At 39.2% G+C, this 23,617-nt stretch overlaps 1 protein-coding gene across 1 annotated transcript in view; it reads left to right on the top strand.

The window, feature by feature from the left end:
• The first annotated feature begins 372 nt into the window (after positions 1-372).
• Positions 373-23,617, top strand: part of LOC126321930 (heterogeneous nuclear ribonucleoprotein U-like protein 1) — a 105,707-nt gene continuing 82,462 nt past the window's right edge. The window contains exons 1-4 of the mRNA XM_049994241.1: positions 373-1,205; positions 2,426-2,697; positions 11,801-11,985; positions 18,690-18,769. Coding sequence (XP_049850198.1) covers positions 1,064-1,205; positions 2,426-2,697; positions 11,801-11,985; positions 18,690-18,769 — 679 coding nt within the window. The 5' untranslated portion in view covers positions 373-1,063. The remainder of the gene's footprint in view (positions 1,206-2,425; positions 2,698-11,800; positions 11,986-18,689; positions 18,770-23,617) is intronic.

The following is a 23,617-nucleotide window of genomic DNA, read 5'->3' on the forward strand; positions in this document are numbered from 1 at the left end:
ACCATAGATATTAAGTCCCATAGTGCTCAGAGCCATTTGAACCATTTTTTGAGTTAGTTAACTTTCATATGACCAAGAACTGCCCTTAAATATTCCTCGACTGAAAGAATAATCACTAAAATTCTTTGTTTTGAAATACGAAGCAATCAGTTTAAGCAGAAAATCTAGAATCTCATTCTGAGCTCCTTCTAAAATTTGCAAACAAAACATTGCCGTCACATTGTGCTTCTTGTACCCCTGTAAGTTAGGTACTTCCTCATTTACAGTCGTTTTTATGTTGTTTTTTTCTGTCACCTTTTCATCACATTGAACGCAGCAGAAGCTCCCAAGCAAAAGTAGGGGATCCATAACAGACTGCTTGCGCAATGACACAACTTGTGGACACGAGAACGCCTGTGCGTACGTGCATTCTTTCCGTAAATTTTGTGCATGCCTTTGTATTCAGATACGTCTGCGATTGTACACGATGAAAGAGGCATTGTGGGGACAAACACATTCGACGTGTAGACGGTTTATGTAGATCTGTCAACATCAGAATGGAGAAGATTATATAACCGTCATTTTTTGACCTCACATCTTCAGTATATGTTGAGGATATTTTGAGGCCCGTCAGTTCTGCTAGTCAGTATTCTTAGTATTGACAATGCCTCAAACACGCGCTTTCGGACTGTCAGTACACAGACGGCTGACAATATTATCAAACGTACGAGGTGCCCTGTGTCATTATTACCAATTTCTTTATATTCTTTGTTGTATTCTCTAAAGGTTGTACGGAGTCACATCTATAGCCTCATGGTCTTTGTATACTTGTGTCAGCCAATGAGAGGTCTCCGCGGTAGGAAATGATCAATGAATGCGTTTATTTCGTGAAAAGACGTAGCCCGTGGTTGGTTCCCTAATTCCAAGTTGTGTGTTTACGCTCTCTACCGACCAATCACAACACCGATTACAAAAAAGTGTGTGTACGACGCCATTGCAGTAGTGCTGCATTTAAGATTTGTTGCGTTTATTCTAGGAAAAACTTGTGCGAAATTCCCTCGACCGTATTTGTTTTGAAGTGAAAATGAGTGAACTGATGGATCCTGGGAAAATGAAAGTGGTAGAACTGAGGGCAGAGTTGGCTGCCCGGGGGTTAGACACAAAGGGTGTGAAGGCAGTGCTAGTCGACAGGTTGAAAGACGCTTTGCGCCAAGAGACTGGACAAGGTATAGTATTGTTTTGAAGCAGCATTAGTATCCATTTCTGCTTAGGCAACGATCATGAATATGTGTAATTGAGCAAAGTAACCAGTACTAGTGTATTATTTATTTTCCATGTTTTGCTATAAGATACAATGTCAAATAATATGTGATAATTAGGAATGGTTAATTGATGGTGTTAAATCATTAGTTGTTGGTTTTGTGGTGTGTAAAGATTATGTTCAGGTGGATTGTGCTCGAGTTATAAGAAATTGGGTTTAATGTCGTATATGTAGGTACAGCACATGATGCCGGGAACTAATTTGATTTTATGATCGGCGACCATTTGTTGCAAAGCAGCAGTACTAGTATCGTTGGCATACGGTTTGCATTATTTTTAAATTGGAGAAATGATCTGCATTTCGTAAAATGCGTGATCTGCGTTTACTTAAGATATATTTCTTTCTGGAGATTGTGTTCATTCCGAAACGAAATTTTTTATTTGGTGTTAGTGTGGATTTGTGATTGGTATTTATATTTTTTTGTGTGAAATCTCTCACGATATTGTAGCAGTGCGTCCGGATTGGGCTATTTTAACACACTCGCATGGAAGTGTTGAGACTGAATGTTAGTCTGTTTCTTCATACGGGCATGTGGGAACATAGGTCTATCTTGCACCTTATTTACATATTTAATTCGCGGGGAATATTAATAACCCTAGTTGGCTTCCACGGATTCTCTGATATTTACTGTTTTACTTTGCATACAGTGACCCATAGCTTATACGTGGGAAATTTAGACCACGACGAAAATTTTGTTGCTGTTATTGCTTCTCTAGGCTGCGACACCCCATATAACCAACTTCGGGCAGATGCCGTAGTTATAATTGCATTTTTGTATGTTGCATGTATGTCATGAAATGTATAATTGTAGTTATTACCTTGTGCCGACCTTTTGATAAATTTACATGCAGTTAAGTGGTTTATTTGCTCATTAGATTGTGGAAGTCAGCAATGCAAAGTTTAATCATTATAGATGTTTTACACGAGTTACTCATGTGCATAAATCAGTTATCATTTGAAAGGCAAATCAGTAGTTTGTGTTCAGAATTGAATGTTTTGTGTTTGTAGACTTGCTGGATTACTTACAAATTAGCGTAGTCTAGCTCAGTGTATGGATATAAAAGAAGTAGCTTCATGAATGCAGTGTGTCTCCAAAAGGACTACAATAACTGCATCTGTTCACAGAGATTCCAGACACATCAATTGCTGACACATCAACAGAAGAGGCAGGTGACATTTCTTGCTCAGAAACACAAGAAGAAAAGCAAGAAAATGAAAATGAAGATGCTGAAATGCAAGAGGAATCTGTAAATACTGAACAGAATACAAAAAGTCAAGCAGAACCACAGGTAGTAGAAGTCAAGGAAGAATTGCAAAGCAGTGCAGATATGGCAAACATTAAGACAGAGAAGAACCCTTTGGAGGCTGATGTTAAAGATAGCAAAAATATTCCAAAGGTTAGTATGCTGTGGTTGCATAAAGTCAGTTGGATTGACAGTTTCACATGAAGCTTAGCAATAGAATTCATCCTTGTATTGTGGTTATAAAATTATAAACATTACTGAGTGTATATCACACATTATAATCGCATTTTATGATAGTTTTAAATGAATATCTAAGTATCCCACTTTTGTGGTTAGTTTAAAGTAATTTTTCACTCTGCAAAAATTTAGTCTGAATAGATGCAATATTATTGTTACTTATAAAACAATTTTCCCAGATCTAGTCGAGACAGGTATCAGGTTGGTTCTGACGGTTTGCATATATTGTCTTTGTTCTAGTTGAACTTGTCCTTGTTTAAGATTGTATGAAAGAAAATATGATTTACTTTAGGGTTTATATCGGGGCCAATGCTGTATCTGTGAGGTGCTGTATCAGTTTATGCGTAATAATAATTTCTAGGTGTCTGGGTGTTTTGTCAACCCATGGATAAAGTGGGAAACAAACTTCGTATAAACTCTAAACTTTATTGCATTTGAAACTAAACAGATAGTCATTGGTTAAGACTAGTGATTGGGCCTGCTACAGTTCTCAAAGTGATACAGACTTCATCTGCAGGAGTTCTGCCCTCTAGTGCAAATTCACGCCCCCTTTGAGGTGCGTGTGACTAACAGAAGGTTAAGTGTGTAGCAGAACAGTTTCAGCGGCACGCATCATGAGAAGCGATTCAGAGTGCAAGGGGTGTTTCTGAAGCTTGTAGAAAGTGGTGAACACATACAGTGTTTTCCTCAATAATGAATAATGTAATCTGCATTTCCAGAAACATTTATTTACTAATTACACATGCTTGGAGTGTAGAGCTGATGTTGCCAATGTTTCTCAGGCTGGAGGTTGCCAGTGGAAGGATAGTACGTGGGTAGCCAATGAACACCTTCTGATATGAATGAAGTTATGTGGCTTGCCCTTCACACACTGGTTTTTTTCATATGCCTGTTCCATTTCATTTTTGTTACTTTGTTTGCTTGCCTCCAGGGTCCAGCCATATTCTAGCAATGGCATTTTCTGCCTTGAATGTTGTTAAAATAATTAATTTGGTGACAGTTATGAATTAATTGTTGTGTGTGTGTGTGTGTGGGGCACATCAGTCTGGCACCACAATGTAATCTATATTTGGGTGATATCATTAACATTGTTTGACATAAGTACCAGAATGCTCTAAATATCTGTAACAGGAACACCTGTGCACAGGAAGAGTAAAATGTAAATGATTGGCAGGTCAGATTAGTTACCAGTACTAATACTACTTTTCCGAATTAATGCAAAGATGTGACAAATCAGGAACCAAAATTTTGATGTTATATCAGGTAGACTAAGGAGCGACAAAACTGGCAGTTGATGTAACACCCCTTTTCTGTATCTGTTACTATAATGGCAAGTTAGTGTTACCATTTAAAAGATTTGTGTCTGGTCATGTAATTTACTTAGGCATTGAATGATTTGTTATCTCTAAAGGACGTATTATAGAGGCATATATAGATTCAAAAACAGTCCCGTAAATATGAAATTTATTAAAATTTAAATTTCAGGGATCCTGTAGATAATGGAGCCTTCTAGCATTTCTTTCACATGTGGAGAAATTTTGCAAAGTTAGTCGCTGTCAGTGCCTTTTATATGTTTATTTAAAATAAGATATTAACAGCCTAGCAAACCCCTTCCTCACAATGTTTCATAATGGATATTTCCAGCTTTGAATGAATGTCTCTTAAGATACCAACTCAATCAATGAGCAAATCTATCTGTAGAATATGAGGGCCTTCTCAGTACGATAACACATGGCAACACCTGTTAGAACAAGTGGGAAAGCATTACACGGAATCAATTATTTATTTAAGAATTGCTTCAAAACAGAATGGAATGATAGTTAATTTCTTCAAACAGCCAATTATTAGTTCAGATTATGCAATCTAAAAATAAGTTTATTTTTTAACTTGGCTAGTAAGTTTACTCATACTTTCAACACTGCAGTTATTTGTTACAAATATTTAACATAAATTCAACAATATTAGGAACATAATCCATGGCAATGCATTTCGGGTGTAAAGTTCCCATCATTAGGCTGTAGAATTTAATCCTGCATAAAATGCACATCGAAAGCACTGTGTCAAAATATAAAAGAAAGAATGTTATTTCAGCATAGAAGTCCTCATCTTACTTTAAAAATGGTAGCACCGGGTTCCCCACTCTGCTCGTCCACATTACCGCACATCCTCCAAATCGTTGCTTCCGTAAGATGGTAAGCATCAGTCACATTAGCTGCTTCTCCATGCTTTACTAGTTTGTTAATGTATTTACAGGTCTGATACACTGCATTGAGACGTTAACAATTTCAGAACATTCGAAAGATGTTACAAAGGGTGTGGAGAGACATCGTGCTATCTATCTGTGCCAGGTAGTTCGCATTTATAGTAGTTACACCAATCTTAAAAAGATATTAAAGAACCATTGAAGAAGCCATTACCATTCTCACATTTTGTGTCCTAAATACATTATCTAACTTAAGTTTGACAAGATGTAGGGTGCATTACGACTGGACAACTACAGTGGATCAGATGTTGCAAAACATGAGACTAGTCACCCCCTGAAACATAGAAGAGAATTTAGTGATATATAAATGGATGATAAAAGAAAGAAACTCAACCCTCTTGAGAAACTTGAAATATTAATCCAATGGCCGATGTGGCTGGCGTTCACTGCCTTATGGAAGCAATACTTTGGAGGTTGTGCAGAAGCATGGGTAAGCGGAGCAGGAATCTGGTGTTGACTTTTTAAAGTAAGACTAGGACTTCATATTCAAAAAAAGTTGTTTTTGTATTTTCCCTGGCTGCTTTTGAAGTCGTTTTACGTGGTATTAACTCGGACGACAGATGATGGGAGCTTGACTCCTGCAATGTGTAGCTGTGGATTGTGTTACTAATATTAGTGCTTGTATGCTAAAATATTTACAATAATTATCATAATAATCGCTACCTCCAGTCCTTAAGATGGAAATATTGGAAAACTTAAGTCATTATTATTATTATTACTATTATTATTAACAAAAGTCTTTGTTATTAGACAACATCGGCACTTGTTTAAATTTCAAGATTAGTTGTAAGATCCAAGCACAGGTTATGCGACTAAGGCCAATAACCTTCTTGTAACACTATTAAATTGGAAAGGAGATATTGATTCGTGCATTTTTACAAGTCTAATGAATCGGTGGGTTGGAGGCAATGATGCATTGAGCTGTGGTAGCAGTGGTGTTGATAAGTATTGTGCAAGTGAGTTTCAGCATATAAATTGCTCTAATAATTCTTCCTCTCATATCCAAACCTCATAGAGCATTGCACACACATTCTACTCTGTAGTAAGCTGAATAGGCATTACTCCAATCTTTATTTGCAGTGAATTTACCCTCATTTCCTGTTGACAGTCTAAAGGTTAGTGATAGTCCTAGCTATTCTTCTCAGTGCACTCACTATGTGCCCTTAACCTTTATTTTACGTGGTATACATAGTACTTCCCACGAGTTTTTCCTATTCTAGCAAAATATTTCTATCTATCGATCGATATGCATGAATCTGTTATAGGACTAACAGTTTTCATATATAAACCACTCGTAAAGTATTCATAATAGTTCCATATTGGAAAAATATATACACTTATGAATAGGCAGTAGTAATGCAGCAATAGATGTACTAATGGCGCAAAGGGTTGGTGTTGCATTGAAATGGTTAGTTTGATTATCCTGTCCAACATTTTCGAAATGGCAGCAAGATTTCTGTGGTGTTGTGTGACTCAGTCAGTGACTTGTTAAGTACACACTGTTGTTACAAGGATGTTTCTACCACAAGTGCTGCCCAGGCAGTATCTTAGGAAGTAACATTTACTGAACTAATGCATATTTTTTTTTTTTATTACTAAGTAATTTAAATTATATTGAAACAATTTACTGCACATGTAGTTTCTACAGGTCCCATGAGCACTTGTTCAGTTAAGAGATATCTCTGGAACTATTTGTTCTATGAGAGTTGATTTAGGGTAAATGTTGTGCTGCATAGGTTGTCTACATTGGCTGCTGTGATACCACTTCCTGTTTGTGGTATAATGCATGGTATCATCGAAACTTTGTAAGGTGCATTACATCTTGAGTTGAGTTTCTGTCTTTAATATGACACCACGAAAGGGAATATTTAAGAAGAGAAAAGATAACAGAAATAGATTCTACAGAACACGCCCGGTTATAAGTTAACAACCAGAGAACGAGGTTAGGGCAAGCAACACTGGACAAAATTCTTTGCTGCCAAGTGCTTCCAAGAAGCAGCTTCTGAACAGAAATGAAATGTACAGAGAAACCAGTGCCAGTGATATGTTTAATATTATGTTTCAAGGTACTAAAAACATTGTTTATTCAAACTGCATGCTGTAATTTGTGTGGTGAAAAGGTAATAGTTTCTGGGAATGTCTTCAAAAGGAATGGTTTTATTCTTAGTTTAAGGTTTCTTGTTAAAGTTGTGAGACTAAGAAATAACTTTGCACATCTGGAAAATATATAAACAGTAACCTTTTTGCGATGAGATGAATCATCAAAGGCCCTTGGGCTGGAAAAGCTTTGTGGTCTTATGAATGTATCATGCCCCCCCCCCCCCCCTACTTATGTTTCAGGATACACAGATGCTTTAGGGGAATCAATAAAAGTAAATGCGGTATAAGCAGTGAAATATCCAACTGTGGAAGCAAGTGTAGAAAATGACTAAATTTGCTGGATCATGGCAGGAAAGTGGCCTTCAGTCTAAAAATTCACGTGCAGCTGCTATAAGCATTGATATGTGTTGGGTGCTTGCTGTTGAAGTATTATCAAAACATTGCTGTGGAAGAACAAAAGTGAGTACCGATACCGAAAAGACACAGATACATGAAGACTGTTGTCCGAAGACATATGATGGATCTTATGGAGAAATGGAAAGTGCTCCAGCTTTGCAGATCTTTGTGCTCTCAAGTACAATATGGGGTTCGCTGTGCTAAATTCATTGGTGATTGTGATTCCAGTCAGTTATTGACAGCAGGCCCTATGATGACTTAAAATTGCAAAAGTTTGTGTGTGTTTGCCGTGTAGAAATAAATGGGTATCTGACTGTAAAATCGGGTAGAATTTTTATAGCAAAAAGCTTGAATTTGGAAGTAGTTTGGTGAAACAATCAACCAGCTAAGTTACTGTGGGCAAGCTGCTAGAAGGAATACAAACAACCTCAAATGAATAGGAAAGCAGTATGAGCAACGTTTCTCTTAGCCACTACACAACTTGGGTTTAATTGACTAGTGTAAATACTGCAAAGCTTAAGCAGAAGGAACCATATATACCCATAGAAACACCGTCCTGTAAAGTGTTGGAGCAGTAGTAAAGCTAGTATATAGAGGTCTTAACACATCCAAATCTTCTGAAAAAATTCCTCAAAGAGAAAAAAATTGAAATGAGTGTGTCAGTGATAATGTATGGATCAGGTTGCCCAAAAATGTATTTGTGGTCTGGAAAACACTGCAAGATTGGTGAGTCACTGATGCTGTAGTGTTCTTCAGTGATTGAAATAAAGGCAGAATAAAGATTCTGAGGAGACTTGGAATTAAGTGTGGTCATAGCATAGAAGCAATCCCACAAGAATTGGATAGGCGGAGTGTCTCCAAGGCAGAAATTAGTCAAAAAGACGAGAGCAGCAGCAAGATCAGAAAGAGAGAGAGAGAGATATATGACTTGTGGTTGGCCCTCAAGAAGAAGAAGATTACAAAGCTGGAAAGTTTTAGGTTTTAGGCTCTTTCATTCAATAGTTAGTGTGATTTCTGAAAATTGCATTTTTGCAAATATTCCCCATTATCACAGGAACTCCCATAAGCAACAGCTGTGAAATTTTTACCTGTTACCATCACTCGTATTATTCTTATGTGAAGATAGCACTCATAATTTGATCATAATTTTCTTTAAATTTTTTAAATTCTTCATGAAAAATTCACGTTTTGATACCTAACAAAATTAGATTTTTGATAGATCATGAATGTATAAGATATATATCCTGGCAAAGTATTGTTAGTACCTTGTATAGTTAGTCATAAAACTGAATATAAATATGTTAAATTTAACATTATCAGTACAGGGCATTGATATTGCCCTTATTGTGACACAGGTTTTGCAATAGTTTGCAGACTTTGGTTCAACAAGTTGAGGCCAAAGTGTAGGATGAGAGTTAAAGGTGGAAAAGATACCCATCTGTACTTGCACTTCCCCTCCGCCCCCACCTTAACTGCTGGTTTTATTACTTCCTAGTATCGTCCATCATATTTGTGTATTTGCACTTTAAGTGAACGATTTTTCCAAAAGTTGTTTGATAGCATTCTGGGACCAAGTATGTTAAGGTTGTTACATTAAAATCAATACTGATTTCTCCTGTAATCAAACCTAAAACACATTAGGTTATTAACTATACAAATCAGCTGTAAAGACATCTTAGTCTGCCAAGCTTGCATGTCGCTGGTGTTACCAACATGCTCTTTCAGGTAAGATCGTGGAAATCATAGCTGCTGTAGCTACTGAAGAGATCCAGATTTTGCCACCCGGAATACATCTTGTCATTAGCTGTCTCAAACCACACACCTATTGGCTTCACAGAAGTGATTCATTACCTCTGATTTTAGTTCATTCTACTTTGGCTGTGTATGGTTTTCAGATTCAGTGCCAGTTGAACAGAGTGAAGGAAGTTCTTTTATGTCACCGAGGGTGCATATGCTACTGTTCAGATAATTTATTTACTTCTAATCATAGCGTGTAGGCTTTCACGGCCGGCGTCTTCAGTAATCAAAACTTTGGGGCTAAGAGGCCGTGGTCCAATAGTAGAAATACTTCTCCCTGATGTTTCGTTGCCACCTGCGGGTGAGTCTACGACTATATTAGAAGACACTTCCGCACTATGTTCCATGGATCTAAATGTTAGCCCATCCACCTTATTCCAATTGCAAACCTGCATTGTATTGCTAATAAATAGATGGAGATTTAATAGTTGACTGCATGTTACCGCCAGTCCTCGACGTAGACTCACCTCAGATGATGTTGCCCGCAGCTGGCAACGAAACTTCAGGGAGAAGTATTTCTACTATTGGACCACCCCCACCCCCCATGGCTTAAAGAAATATTAATAAAATAAAAACTGCAGTAAGCTGTTTTGATAGTGCTCTGTTTTTGAAGATAATACACTAAAGTGCCACATCACTTGAGATCTGGACAAGACTATATTCATAACATCATAGCAACAATCCTATATACAGATTTTACAGTGATGTAACTGTCTTTCAACTGCACTGTTCTTCGTAAATTCTTGTTGGCATATGGATAGTGCAAAAAGGGTATATGTTGAGTTACTCTTGGATCCATTTGTGGATCCACGATAACAGTTAATGCTATTTTCGTCAAGCCTCTTCGTCTGTTTCTTTTCGTCTGTCCATCCGAATACTGCTCAGGGTTGGCATGTTTAAATTAGTATTTCTGATAAGTGTTAAAAACACTGTTTAATATACTTTATAAATAAAATATGGTTTTTAATTTGTTTCAACCAACAAATAAAACAGATTTCATTTTTACTGAGTATGGGGTAAATCTCATACAAGGGGGAGGAGTGTGTCCCATCACATATCACATCTCAACGAGGGTGAAGGGAATTCCAAATTTTAAAAGAAAGTGCCTTATATCATACTGACAAAGGTGAGATGCTGTTAAAGGACACACATTCTGATTTAGTCCTCTTCAAGGGGGGAAATGTAAAGCAAGTGAAGAAGAATTGAAATCACCCTTTACTAATACAGACTCTTTCATTGGAAAGACGTGGAACAGTTGTTTCATTACCTGGCTCGGAAGCCAGATTAGTGCCCCCAGGTTATGTTTGTGTTTACAGCCATTGCTGAAAACTGCTTTTGTTCCAAAAATATAAGGTTACCCTGTGGATCGGGTTACATATTAAAATACCGATTGTTAAGGTAAAACGGAGGTTGTCAAACTGCACTTGGGGAGAGGAGAGTTAAATTCGTTAGCCATATTGATTGGTGTTTCTGTGGCAAAATCAATTAAGGCAAATGCTGTGAAGGAGCCTATGACAAGGAAACAGACAATTTCCGGTGCTGTCCTTATATTAGTGCTTGTATTCTTATCTTAATGATCTTGTAAGCAGGGTAAACATTGATCCTCCTTCATTTTCAAGAGGAAAGTGGGTGTAGACCAACTGTAATTAACTCACTAGGAGAGATCCCCAGGGATGGGGTCAACTTTTTTAATCACCCATTTGATTTTGTGTATGTTAGGGTCTCAGGTAACAACCTGGAACCTGCCTGGCAGGCCCTTATTGAGAAGTGATGGACAAAAAAATTTCAGAGTGCTGTGTGATCCAGAAGAGCAGTAAAAGTAGCATTAAATCCTGTCAACAATAGAAACTCCTTGTTAGAATATCAACAATATTGGGAAGAGGATGGATTACTAGTCACTTCAAAGATGAGCTCCTGAATTGCAGACAGCCACATTGAAAAGACAGTTACAAATTTTAGCTTTCCGCCGAAGTGCCTTCAACAAAGAAGACACACATTTATACAAACACAGCACATGCACCCATGCGGTCGTGTGTGTGCTGCAACGCAGTGTACCATCTTCATGGTAAGCAGCAATCTACCCCTTTCTTGAAACTGTTAACTCTGCACCCCCCCACCACTGCCCTCCACCTCACCCCCCACCACTGCCCTCCACCCCCACCCCCTTATTACTGTATTTGCTTGTAAAATCGTCTCCACTTCTGAAAATAATTCCATGGATGGTTTTTGTGTCATTAATGGAGTGTTGGTCATACCATTGGCAATGGGTGTAGTGGATTAATAGAACATTGGCTTAAGGCATTTTATGCTAAGTAATGACTAATCTTAAATTAATTCTTTTGCTCTATTTGTTTTTGTGCTTCTTAATTTGACATTTACATGTCCTTCAAAAATTGTGTGGAAGTATGCCATTACTGTTTCAGTATTCAGGATAAGAATTTTAAAGTTAGTGTATGTTATTAGGTGGATGTGAAAGAGGAACACCCAGAAGTGAAGAAAGAAGATACTACCACAGATATTAAACCTGAGGTGAAGTCACAAAATACTGATGATAAGAAAGTGGAGGAAAGGAGAGATTCTTATAACAATAAGGGCAGTGAAGACAAACGTGGTGAGAAGCGTAAACATTCTCCAAGTCCACACAGAAGGTAACTATGTTTGAAAAATGTGTGGTACGTATAAAATCTGTAGTTGCCTATTATTTGAGCCAAAACTGCACACCTTTTGTACAAGTGAGAAGTATAGAAGCAGGGCCCTCCACAGTGTCTGCATTTATTGTGTTTGTGGTACCTCCTGTAGTTTTCTGCTTGGGCACTCAGATTCTACAGAAGCTCAACTAGCAATAGATTACCCAGTAACTCTTAGTGTTAAATTGAGCATGTGACGTGGTTCAGCTCTTTTTGCTGTAGGATACAGTTCAAATATAGGTTTCCTGCAATTTCTGTAAATAACATAACTCAAATACTGACTGGGATTGTTTCTTTGAAAGAGAACAACAGGTTTCTTCCCTAATAGGAAGTTGTTCTGTATCTAATGACTAAGTACTATGAGTATGTACTTACTGTTATTCAACAACATCAAATAAGTTGTGATATTACATGGTTTTTCTGGAAACTCAATGTGTCAGAATTGTTGCACTCAGTTGTGGTGTACATATTTACTTCATCAAGATAATTGAAAGCTGATTTTGATTCTATCAATTATTAATTGAGCTCTAAGGTACCACAATTTCTTCTATGAGACAGCTCAAGAACAGTGATCCAAATTTGATTCTATTCTGTGTGCGGCTCTTTGATTAAAATTAGTGTGGAAAATATTACCATATGGTGCTCTTTAGTTACTTTAATATTCTAGGCAAACTAAATCTCCTGTAGCTACCACTACTTGCAAAAGTGCAGATCTAACAATATGTTGTAGTGCACAAATTTCAGGAGTTCCACCTGTAAAGCATGTGCCCATGTTCTTTCGACATTTGTTAAGCACGGATTGATGAGCTGTTTGCCACTTTCACAGATCCAAAATGGACACACATCTTTATTGCTAATGAGATGTGTAGACTTCAGCTTTTCATTCATGGTTTTTGTTATAATAGATGCTTCTGGACTATTTGTGCTTGGACCGTGTAGTTGGTCATGCACTGCCTGTGGAGAGCAAGAGATATGGGTTTGATCTCTCTCTCTCTCTCTCTCTCTCTCTCTCTCTCTCTCTCTCTCTCTCTCCTCCCCCCTCCCACCCCCCACCCCATCTCTCCTAAACTGTACTGGTCCACTTCATTGTGTGCTTTGTTTCTCTGTGCAGCAAATTTATTTCATGCTGCAGGATGTCGAGCTTGAAAATAAGCAGGAAAATAAGTGCTAAACAGAGAGTTCTGTAATATTCTCAGGTTTCTCTTGGTCAGACATACCAAGTTTTGGGTTTTGTGCGAGAGTATTTAGAGGTGGTGAGAGATAATGTTGTGACAGTTGCATCTGACAAAGGTAGCCTAAGGAACTGCATGCACTTTCAAGATATATAAAAACGTTAAAAGTTTTTAATGAAAAATTCTGTGCCAAGAAGGAAGAACCTGAGTCATAAACTACGGACACCTGATAAAAAGAGAACAGAACCATCAGTAACTTCAACTCATTCCAACCAGGTGTTGCTCACCCCATCCTCCTCCTCCGTCCCCCTCTCCCCACGGCTCGCCACTCTGGCTACCATGGGGCCCCAGCCTTTGCAGCACTACTTTCCTTTCTATGCTGCATGTCTATCCTCCTCTTATTCTTTTCCTCTCTCTTGGGGACCAAGTTCTTCAGGAAACCGAAGTTCTTATTAGAATTGTGTTGGCACATACATTCCCCCAGGTAAGGGCTAGGCCCAAAAGGGGTGATTACCTGAGCTGGTACTTTCTCATATGCTGATTGGTCCCTGTGGACAATCACGTAAGGTGAGTGAGGCATAGGAAAAGATTACTACTTACTACTATCATTACTCAGAAAATATTAGCTAGATGCAAACCTCATATACCACTCTCTGGCAATTATAGTACATTTCTTGCTACACTCCAACTTACAAAGGATATGTCGATGCACACTTGTGACTTACAGATTGGTCCCATAGTTGTGAAATCGTCCAGCTCCAAGGTCAGACTCTCATCTTCCCCCTTCCATGGGTGCACACCATGCCAACAAACGATCACCTGCACCAGCTAAATCGCATGCCTTGCAAACAGAAGCACGGAAATCCAAAACAGATTACTTCCATGACGACCTGTGCACATATAGACAACCATCTTGGTCTGCACCTGACGAACGCTATGCTATGTCTACACACCCTTGTCTGGTGTCAGGAGGACGATGGTTCACTCCCATGTCCGGCCATCCTGATTTAGGTTTTCCGTGATTTCCCTAAATCGCTCCAGGCAAATGCCGGGATGGTTCCTTTCAAAGGGCACAGCCAACTTCCTTTCCCGTCCTTCCCTAATCAGATGAGACCGATGACTTCGCTGTCGGGTCTCCTTCCCCAAACAACCCAACCCTTGTCTTGTGCTGTCATGAGGGCATACATTTTGCATCTTACTGCTAAATTCCCCCTCTCGTTTTGCTGCTCAGTGACTTCAGTGCCCACCATCCCCTTTGGGGTTCTCTACACCCATCAGAGGGGCTCTCTTGTAGTAGGTATCTTCAGCTAGCTCAGTCTAATCTGTTTGAACAAGGATACACCCACATTTCTTTCTGATTCCATGCACTTCTTTTCCCACTTGGACATTTTGATATGTACTGCTCAGCTTGTTCATCATCTTGAGTGTCTGTCCTCTCACTCGCACACTTGAGTGACCATATACCCTGTGTTACTGGTTTGCTAACACACATGCCATCTGTGCGTCCGACCAGCTGGCAGTTTTCTGAAGCCGACAGGCAATTCTACTTCTCATTATCCATTTTAGATTAACACCATTTGCCCCCATTGATGACTAGATAGAATACCTTACAAACACTATTCTCACTGTCGTGGAATGTTCCATACCTCGCACCTCCTTCTCACTGAGACTTGCCCCCGTCCCCTGGTGGACTGAGGCGTGCTGCGAAGTGATCTGCACATGGAGACAAGCTCTCCACATTTTTAAACACCATCCCACGATAGTGAATTGTTTCCATAATCAACAACTATGTGTACAGTGTTGCCGTGTTTTCAGGGATAACAAAAAATCTAGTTGGCTTTTTCCTAAAGCTCTTTTTACAATTTTGCTCCCACTTCTGGTGGTTGGGGTAATCTGTCAGCTTTCGAGAACAGCGATTCATTGCCTGGTTCTTGGCTTGACCATAGCGAACAATGTCATTGTCGATCCTTTTGATGTCTCCAAATCTTGGACCGATATTTTACAGGTGTTTAGAGTTCCCCCCCACTACCATCCTGCTTTCCTCCATCTGAAATGGGTGGCAGAGGAAAGGATGGTTTCCTTCTCTTTCCAGAATCATGGATGTTACTTTATTGCTTTTAGTATGAGGTAGATTAAACCTGCACTCTTTTTGTCCCTGTCATCCGCTCCAGGATCAGATGGCGTTAATCCTGAGGGCCTACACTTCCTCCTCCATACATGTAACACCATCTGGACAGATTGCTCATTTCCCTGTTGCTGGTGTGAAGCCATTGTCGTTCCCTTACGTAAGCCTGGTAAGGACAATCACAAACCAACCTTCCTTTCAGCTACCACCCAATTTCTCCCACCAGTAGCATCTGCAAGGTGATGTGGTGGCTTCAGTCTCCTCACTAAGCCCAATGTGGATTCCGTAGGCATTGCTCTGCAGTTGAGGATATTGTCACCTTGTCAACTCACATTATGAACAATTTTTTTCTGACAGTGTCGAACTGTGGCCATATTTTTTAATTTGGATAAGGCATATGACACCTGCTGAATGACAGGTATCCTCTGTCTTATGTACACGTTGGATTTCGGGAGTTGCCTGTCCCTTTCTATCCAGGAATTTTTAAAAGACAGTGTTCTTAAGGTTTGTGTGGGCTCAGTTTAGTCAGACACTGTTATTTAAGAGAATGGGGTGTGTCAGGGTCCTGTGCTCAGTGGTGTCTTAATCCCATTATGGATTGTCTCCCGCCAGGTGATGAGACCTCAGCTGCTGTGATATATTGCACCTCTCAACAAACCTGTCTACTTGAGCAGCATCTTCTGTGATGTGTTGATCGTCTTTACTCTCAGAGCAACAACAATAGCTTCTGCTTTTGTGCTGACAAGACTGCCTGTACGAACTTCTGGTGATGCTGGGTATTTCTACCAACTGTTCCTACATCTCAGCCCATCCCTTCTTCTGTTCGTTGGTGACAAAAAATCTAGGGACTCACATTTGATAGGAAACTCTTATTTTTTACTACAGAGCTCTGCGCCAGACTTCCAAATTGTCATCTGCTCAGATTTTCTCTGTGATCTTCAGAACCTTTGCGCACTTTGCTAAGGTGGACCCGGGAATGCCACCACTCGCTTGCTGTGGGAAGAGCCAACGTGTTGTTCCTGTGGGTCCCTGGTCACATCGGCGTGCCAGGGAACGAGGCTGCTGATGCTGCAGTTCTCCTCCCTCGACCTGTTAGTCATTCTGTTCCCTCGAATGAACTTTGTGTCCCTGCCTATTAGCATGTATCATCATTTTGGGGTGCACAATGGTCGTCCCTCCAGGAGAACCAACTCTGGGACATTTGACCTCTCCCGACTCCCCCTCGGCCTTCGCATCGTGAAGTGGTCATTTTAGCCTGACAGCGTACAGGACACTGTTGTTCTGGTTATTGACATTTATTGAGTGGCAACCCTGAACTCTGCCGCACACGGTGCCTACTGCTGCCTGTGCTTGATGGTGTCCTTTCCTGATATGGTGCACATTTTTAACTGTTTACATATATGTATGCCATCTAATTTGTCAGATGTTTCAGCAGATGACATGTTCTGTTGATTGCATATTACTTTTTTGCTGCAGCAGTCTAGCAGTGTGGCGAAGCAAATCCCCCCCCCCCCCCCCTCCCCCCAAAAAAAAAAAGTCACATAAAGCAACTACTAACAAAAAAAATATGATGTTCATCGCCACATGTGTAGATGTTAAAAGAGAAAAGAACATTCATATTTAAAAAGACTGTGCGTTACTCTTCGTGAGGCAGAATTATTCACTGGTAGCAAGTTTCAAGTAAAAAAAAATTGTGGATGAAAAATTGTAATGGAGAGAGGTGATATCGTATTGTGGCATGCTCTATTTTAAGAAACATCATTAAAAAGCCATCCGATTACCTTGTGTGGCTTGGTGGAGCCTGGATAAATGCTGGCCGTACCATCAGAAAAAACCGCACAGATGATAGTACATGTGGATGTTCTGCTATAATGGAAAAAGGCTCAAGAATTATTGTTTTGCATGTAGGACTTCGTCTGGTTTCATAACTGTCTCCTCGTTCAGAAATTCAGGAAACTGAGTGACTCCCTTGATTAGCTGAACTGCGATACTTTTCTGAGATGGTTTGAAATGATTTTGATGCAGATCAAAGATTCCATGTCAACAAAGCTTTACTGTGGCAGAAATTCAAGAACTATAAGGGATGCAGTGCCACAATTAATGCCAGAGAAGAGGAGTAACATTGTATACCAGGCAGATATGGTTGTTAAGGAAGCATGGAAAAGTAGAGTGTACAAAGTAGTATTCGAAAGATAATATCCTTGGCAAATTCAGAGATTCTTCCACAGACCAGAGCACAGATAACGAGAGTGTTGAAGGACGAATGTTATTCTGAATTAAGTGGCATTTACCATTTGCTATAATTAATCTTTATCTTTGTGTTGGTGTTTCATATTTTTGACTGAATGGCCTGTACCATTTCCCCAATAAATCTCATGTTATCAAGGAATACCCATCCACACTAGTATAATGTACTATTTGCACACTACAGTGATTTCTAAGTACTTCAGCAGCTAATATTATTTTTAATGTTGTGACTACTGTATTTAGATGAACAAAAGAACACTGCAGATCCACTTCAGCGCTCCTTCCATAAAAATTGCTTAAACTAAATGCGAATAATTCTGATTATTGTAAAAGACGTGCACTTCCTGGTGCTTTTGTTGAGATATGCAAATAATAGGAACATAGATTCATTGTACACACAGGAGTTCATGCATTAAGCCATAACTACTTTATGATCCTGTAAATCGAACTCAATACCATATGTTAAAAGGTGGTATGAAGAAGGTAGTCAGTACAGAATTTTAGTTTTTGGTACCTACAGCCATACTGAGCACACATGCACTGGCAGCCATGCTGCATGCACACGCATCTGCAAACCATCAACATCGTCCCCTTCCACCTTCAACTCTGCTTCACTGTTCATCACTTTGTTACTCTAATCCATTTATAGTTGACTGGAGTGAGAAGTAATAGCCTGTCTCTGATATTATTGAACCTGTATATTGAGCAAAGTGTAAGGGAAGACAAGGTAAAATTGGAAAGGGAATTAAAATTTTGGGTGGAAAAAATAAATATTTGAGGTTTGCTAATGACATAGTAATTCTGACTGACGATAAAGGACCAGAAATTGACTCTGTCTTTAAAAGATGTATTAAGGTGAATAACAACAAAGGTAAAATAATGGTAATAGCGTGTATCTGAATTAAATCGACAGAGTGCGAGGAACTGGAGTCAGAAACAAGCAGGATACTAAAAGTAGTTGACTACATTCTCTTCGTTGTGTAATAGTGTTAATATGCAAAGTACACAAGCTTGATTTAGTGAAAAATATATTTTCAATGTTGTCATAACTCCCCCTATAAAAACTGAAAATTAAATTTAGAAATTAGAGATAATGTTGTTTATCTGTTCTTTTCTTTCAGGGGAGGGTTCGCTGCAGGTGGTCCACAGCGTAGAGATGATGAACCGGAGTATGATGAAAATGCTGTGCTCCTTAGTTGGTGTGAGTAAATACTGTGTCTTATTTTGGCACAGGCAGCTGTTTTGTGAATAGTGAAAATACATTAAGCCCATATTTTTAATACAAGCTTAGTTAAAAATGAATTGTTGAAGCCTTTCGTTATTCCTGCACGTATCGAGTGATAGTGTGCTTTTTTTAGTACGGGGAAGATTGCTGAACACATTAGTAAAGGAGTAACTGGTCACAGTAATATATGATGCTGAAAAGTGTTGTTCAAATTTGTAAATGCAGATAGTCCTTGTATGCATACGATATCTGTGTATGGTCATATTAGGTGGTAGAATTGTTGTTTTGATTTACTGAATTCAGTGAAGTGATAAATGAGTGACTCATTCCCAACCCCAAGTCATTCACCATTAGTACACTTATTTGTTTTGCACATACTTTTGTCCTTATTAATTTGCACCGTTTGTTCTATTTTTTGTCATCCTCCTCCTGCATGTCTGTATACAAACTCCTTGTGTATTCTTATACCAGATACAGATGTGCCAACTCTCCCAATTCAAGCGGGAAACTCCAGATTTTTCCTTCTCCCGACCGTGAAAACCGATCTCCAGATTATCAGAGCAGTTTCAATACTTTCCTTACTATTTGAAAATCCTGCGCCTTTGGATGACAAGGTATGGCTGCTACTTGTCTATGTTAACTTGGAAGATTCTTGCGGTGGCTGTTGGGAGTGGCAGTAGGCGTAGCTTGCGCTTCATGTCTACAAGGAAATAAGGAACTTATCGTTGTCAGCGTTTCGAGACAAATGAATATCTTTCAGCTAGTGCCAATTTCCTTCACTTCTGGTAGCACCAGCACAATCGCAAAGTTATCGTGGACAAGGAGTAGTCTATAGTCGTTCCAAGCGAAGTGATTAGCGTTGTTGTGTCTACAAGGCAGTGTTGCCAAGTTAGGGAGAACTAGGCTGCGTAGGGGGAAGTTAGAGGGATAAATGTTTCAGGGGGAAAATCTTTAGGTTTCCTACCCCCCCTCCACTCGACAATTTCCACCTTGACTCCCTCCCCCCCCTCCCATTTATAATAAATAATAAAGCAAATGTAATTGAGTTGTTACAGCTATTGAATTATTGCAACTTTAATCGTCAGGGGTGTGTTGTAATTTACCGCTAAACTTCTCCTGATTTTTCACTTTTCAAGGTTGGCATGTCTGCAGATACTTTAATATTGAATTTCCAAGTCTAGGGGTCCACAGCAAATTATTCTACCTTCTTCTAATGTGAGTTTCACTCTGTCTAGATTGTAGCCCAAATCACAACCACACTCCAGATGTAACACTAAGATCTCTTAAGTTCAGGCACTTGTTGAATGTCAGTATTTCTATTTCTAGAATTTTTTTCTTACTGAGAAGCCAAAATTTTCTTAATTTCTTTTTCCGTTATATGTAATTGTGCTTTGTGTGTCCAAATTTTAAAAAGCTTGTTAAACAGTAAATTCTTTTGTCACACCCAATATCTAGTAGATGCAGGTGAAAAGGTTCTGTTTCCTTAAATTAAAAAAAAAAGTGTACCACACCCTACCCTGATTATGACATTAATGACTAATACTGTCAGATACACACAGATTCCAAACGCCATGGGATACCTCCTAAAATTTTCTTTAGTCCTGTTGCCTGGTGTAGTGTAGCAACCTGTCATGGCATGAAGTTACTAAATCTGTGACAGTCCCCTGTGGAATTATTGAGCCATGCTGCATGTATATCAATTCATAATTCCAGAAGTGGTGTTGTTGTTGTAGGAGTTTGTGCACCAACTGACCTCTTGATTATTTTCTATAAATGGTCAGTGGGATTCACGCTGGGTGATCTGGGTGACCATGTCAGTCACTAGAATTTCCCAGAATGTTTCTCAAATCAATCATGAACAATTGTGGCCTGATGACGTAGTGCATTGTCATCAATAAAAAGCCACCATTAAATGGCTTCAAATGGTCTCCAAGTATCCAAACACAATCATTTCCAGTGAATGATTGGTTCATTTTGATAAGAGGACCCACTCCATTCCATGTAAAAACAGCCCACACCATTATGGAGCCTTCACTAGCTTGCGCAGTGCCACTTGGACCGTACTTGCAGCTTTTACCAACTGCAGTCGGGATTCATCTGACCAGATCACTGTTTTCCAGTCGTGTGATATGGTCATGAGCCCAGGAAACGCACTGCATGCGATGATGTGCTGTTAGCAAAGGCACTCGCCTCTATCATCTGCTGCCATAGCCAATTAATGCCAAATTTCAACACACTCGCCTAACAGATATGTTTGTTATATGTCCCACATTGTTTTATGCGGTATTGCTTGTCTGTCAGCACTGCCAATTCTACACGAAAGCTGCTGCTCTCGGTCGTTAAGAAAAGGCCATGGACCACTGCATTGTCAGTGGTGAGAGGTAATGCCTGAAATTTGGTATTCTCAGCACACTCCTGACACTGTGGCTCTCAGGATATTGAATTACCTAACTATTTCCGAAATGGAATGTCCCATGTATCTATTTCTAACTATGATTCCGAATTCAAAGTCGGCTAACCTTTCATGGGAATCATCTTGAGTACAAATGACAGCACTACAAATGCACTTCTGTTTTATACCTTGTGTACACAATGCTATCACAATCTATATATGCGCATCTCCTTTCTCACGACTTCTGTTACCTCAGTGTATGATTGGCATGAAGATTAAAATGTTCTTGGAGCAATAGTCCACAACTCTCAAGTGGGGAGCGAGTTCAATCATTTGCTCTTTTGCACACAGAGTCATTTCAACATTCAATAATTCCCATTCACATTAATGTGCTGTACTCTTTATAAGAAGTGAAAATTTGTGTGTAGCTTTGAGTTGCATGATCCATATTCTTTTCTTACAGTATATATGATGGATTTAATAGAACAGAAAACTTAATTCTGAGCAACACTTTTACAATTCCAAAAAGTATTAATTAGTCTTGTTTCTCCTCAAACATTTAGTCTAAATTGTACTACAGCAGAATGAATTTTCTTTGGAGTGAAACAGTGGCAACTCTAGGTAGAAATATCGAAAGTGTAGGAAAAGGTAGATTGCTGCTTACTGCAAACAAGACATGTTACGTCGCAGACACCTGCAATTAAGATATGTACATCAAGCTTTCTGCTACAGCGTTCATCAGCAAAAGGGAGGGACACACACACACACACACACACACACACACACACACACACACACACACACACACCTTTCATATACCAAAGCAGTACCTTCATGCATGTATGACTGCCAACTCCAGTATCTTGGGCCAGAATGCAATTATCACATGGGATCCTAGCAGCAGTCGGGGGAGGGAAGAGGAAGGTGTGATAGTGTACAGATGGGGGGCGATATGAACGCTGTCTGGCGGAGTGTGCAGAGTCTAGGATGACAACAGGCACAGTGTCAAGGGATTGTAGGGCAGGGATGTGGGAGGAAGGTGGGGGAGTGGAACAGGGAATGATGGGTAGGTGCATTGTCAAAGGGTGGGAGATGAGAATAGGGAGGTGGTGATATGACACACTTGACCTTCTCATGCTTTATAGATACAGGCTCAAACAAAATGTGACAAACATTAAATTCTGAAAGCAGGGTTCATTAGCAGTGCATAAGAGAATGTTGGAACACAAGAGTATTCAAAGATCAAATTACCGACTGCATACCAAACAAGACCTGAAAACATATGATAGGGAATCAACAATGAAATTCATCAGAAAGCAGTGAAGTGGTGAAGGTTACTGATTACAAAGAAGGGATAAAACATCCTGAAAAGACAAATGCAAAAACAATTGCCAGTAATGAGGGGAAAAAAAACATAAATACAGACAAGAAAGAAGATGGAGGGCGCTGATGAAAATCATGAGCACAACCATCCATATTACTGTATTTGCATGAATATAGGCCACACCTCAACTTTTGACACGAGATTATAGCAAAAAGTAAATCTCAAATATAAGCCACACTACTAAATTTATGAGAGAGTTAAATTAGACAGGACTCTTGAGTTGCATCTCTCCCTTTCCAATTCCTGGGTTAACTGCTGGCAGAATAGAATCATCATGCTAAAATCTTAAGCTTCACCTGCTCTGCCACTAGGTGGCAAACCATCTGCACCAGACTTTCACTTGAGTGTCATGGAAGTTCACTTGAGTGTCATGGAAGCAGCAGATTTATCGGGAGGTGTAAGGAAGTTGAGGGCGAGAGAAAAGTTGATCTTTTGTTTGTGAGTGACTGTGGAAAGGAATGTACTAGTGAAAGAGTGAAATTTAAACTTAAAGTTATCAGCTACAAAAATCAATACTGAAAGCTGAATGCAGATTTGATGTTAAGAACACAAACCTATTCATTGGTAGTGTGTCTGTCAGTATGCACTTTGAGAACAAAAGTGCTACTTTACAGATGTGGAAAATGACTTGCTTGTTTTTGTAATTCAAAATAGGAAATGTTTCTATGCTGTTACAACAAAAATGATTCAAACTGAAGGCTGCAAGATGGGGTCTGGTAATTTATGCAATGAAATAATCTGTGCGTTGCAGAACTACAACTGTGCAAAAACTGCCTCAGACTTAAGGAAACAGTCTGGTATCTTTTCAGCATTATGTAATCAAACTTTGATGCAAAAATTATGTTCTTCCCAGATAGGGAATGCAGACAAAATTCAGGTAGATTTCAATATGCCGGCAGTATTGTAGTAAATAACGTATGGGAATGTAGTGTGCAAATACATAAATGTGGTACTGAAAAGCATTTGTGCACAGTGATGTTAAGCATTAGAGCTGATTGACAAAAATTGGTGTCATACATGGCTTTTAATCTAAAAACCCTTCCTAAGG

This window comes from Schistocerca gregaria, chromosome 2 (genome assembly GCF_023897955.1).
Source record: "Schistocerca gregaria isolate iqSchGreg1 chromosome 2, iqSchGreg1.2, whole genome shotgun sequence".
In the NCBI taxonomy this organism is placed as follows: domain Eukaryota; kingdom Metazoa; phylum Arthropoda; class Insecta; order Orthoptera; family Acrididae; genus Schistocerca; species Schistocerca gregaria.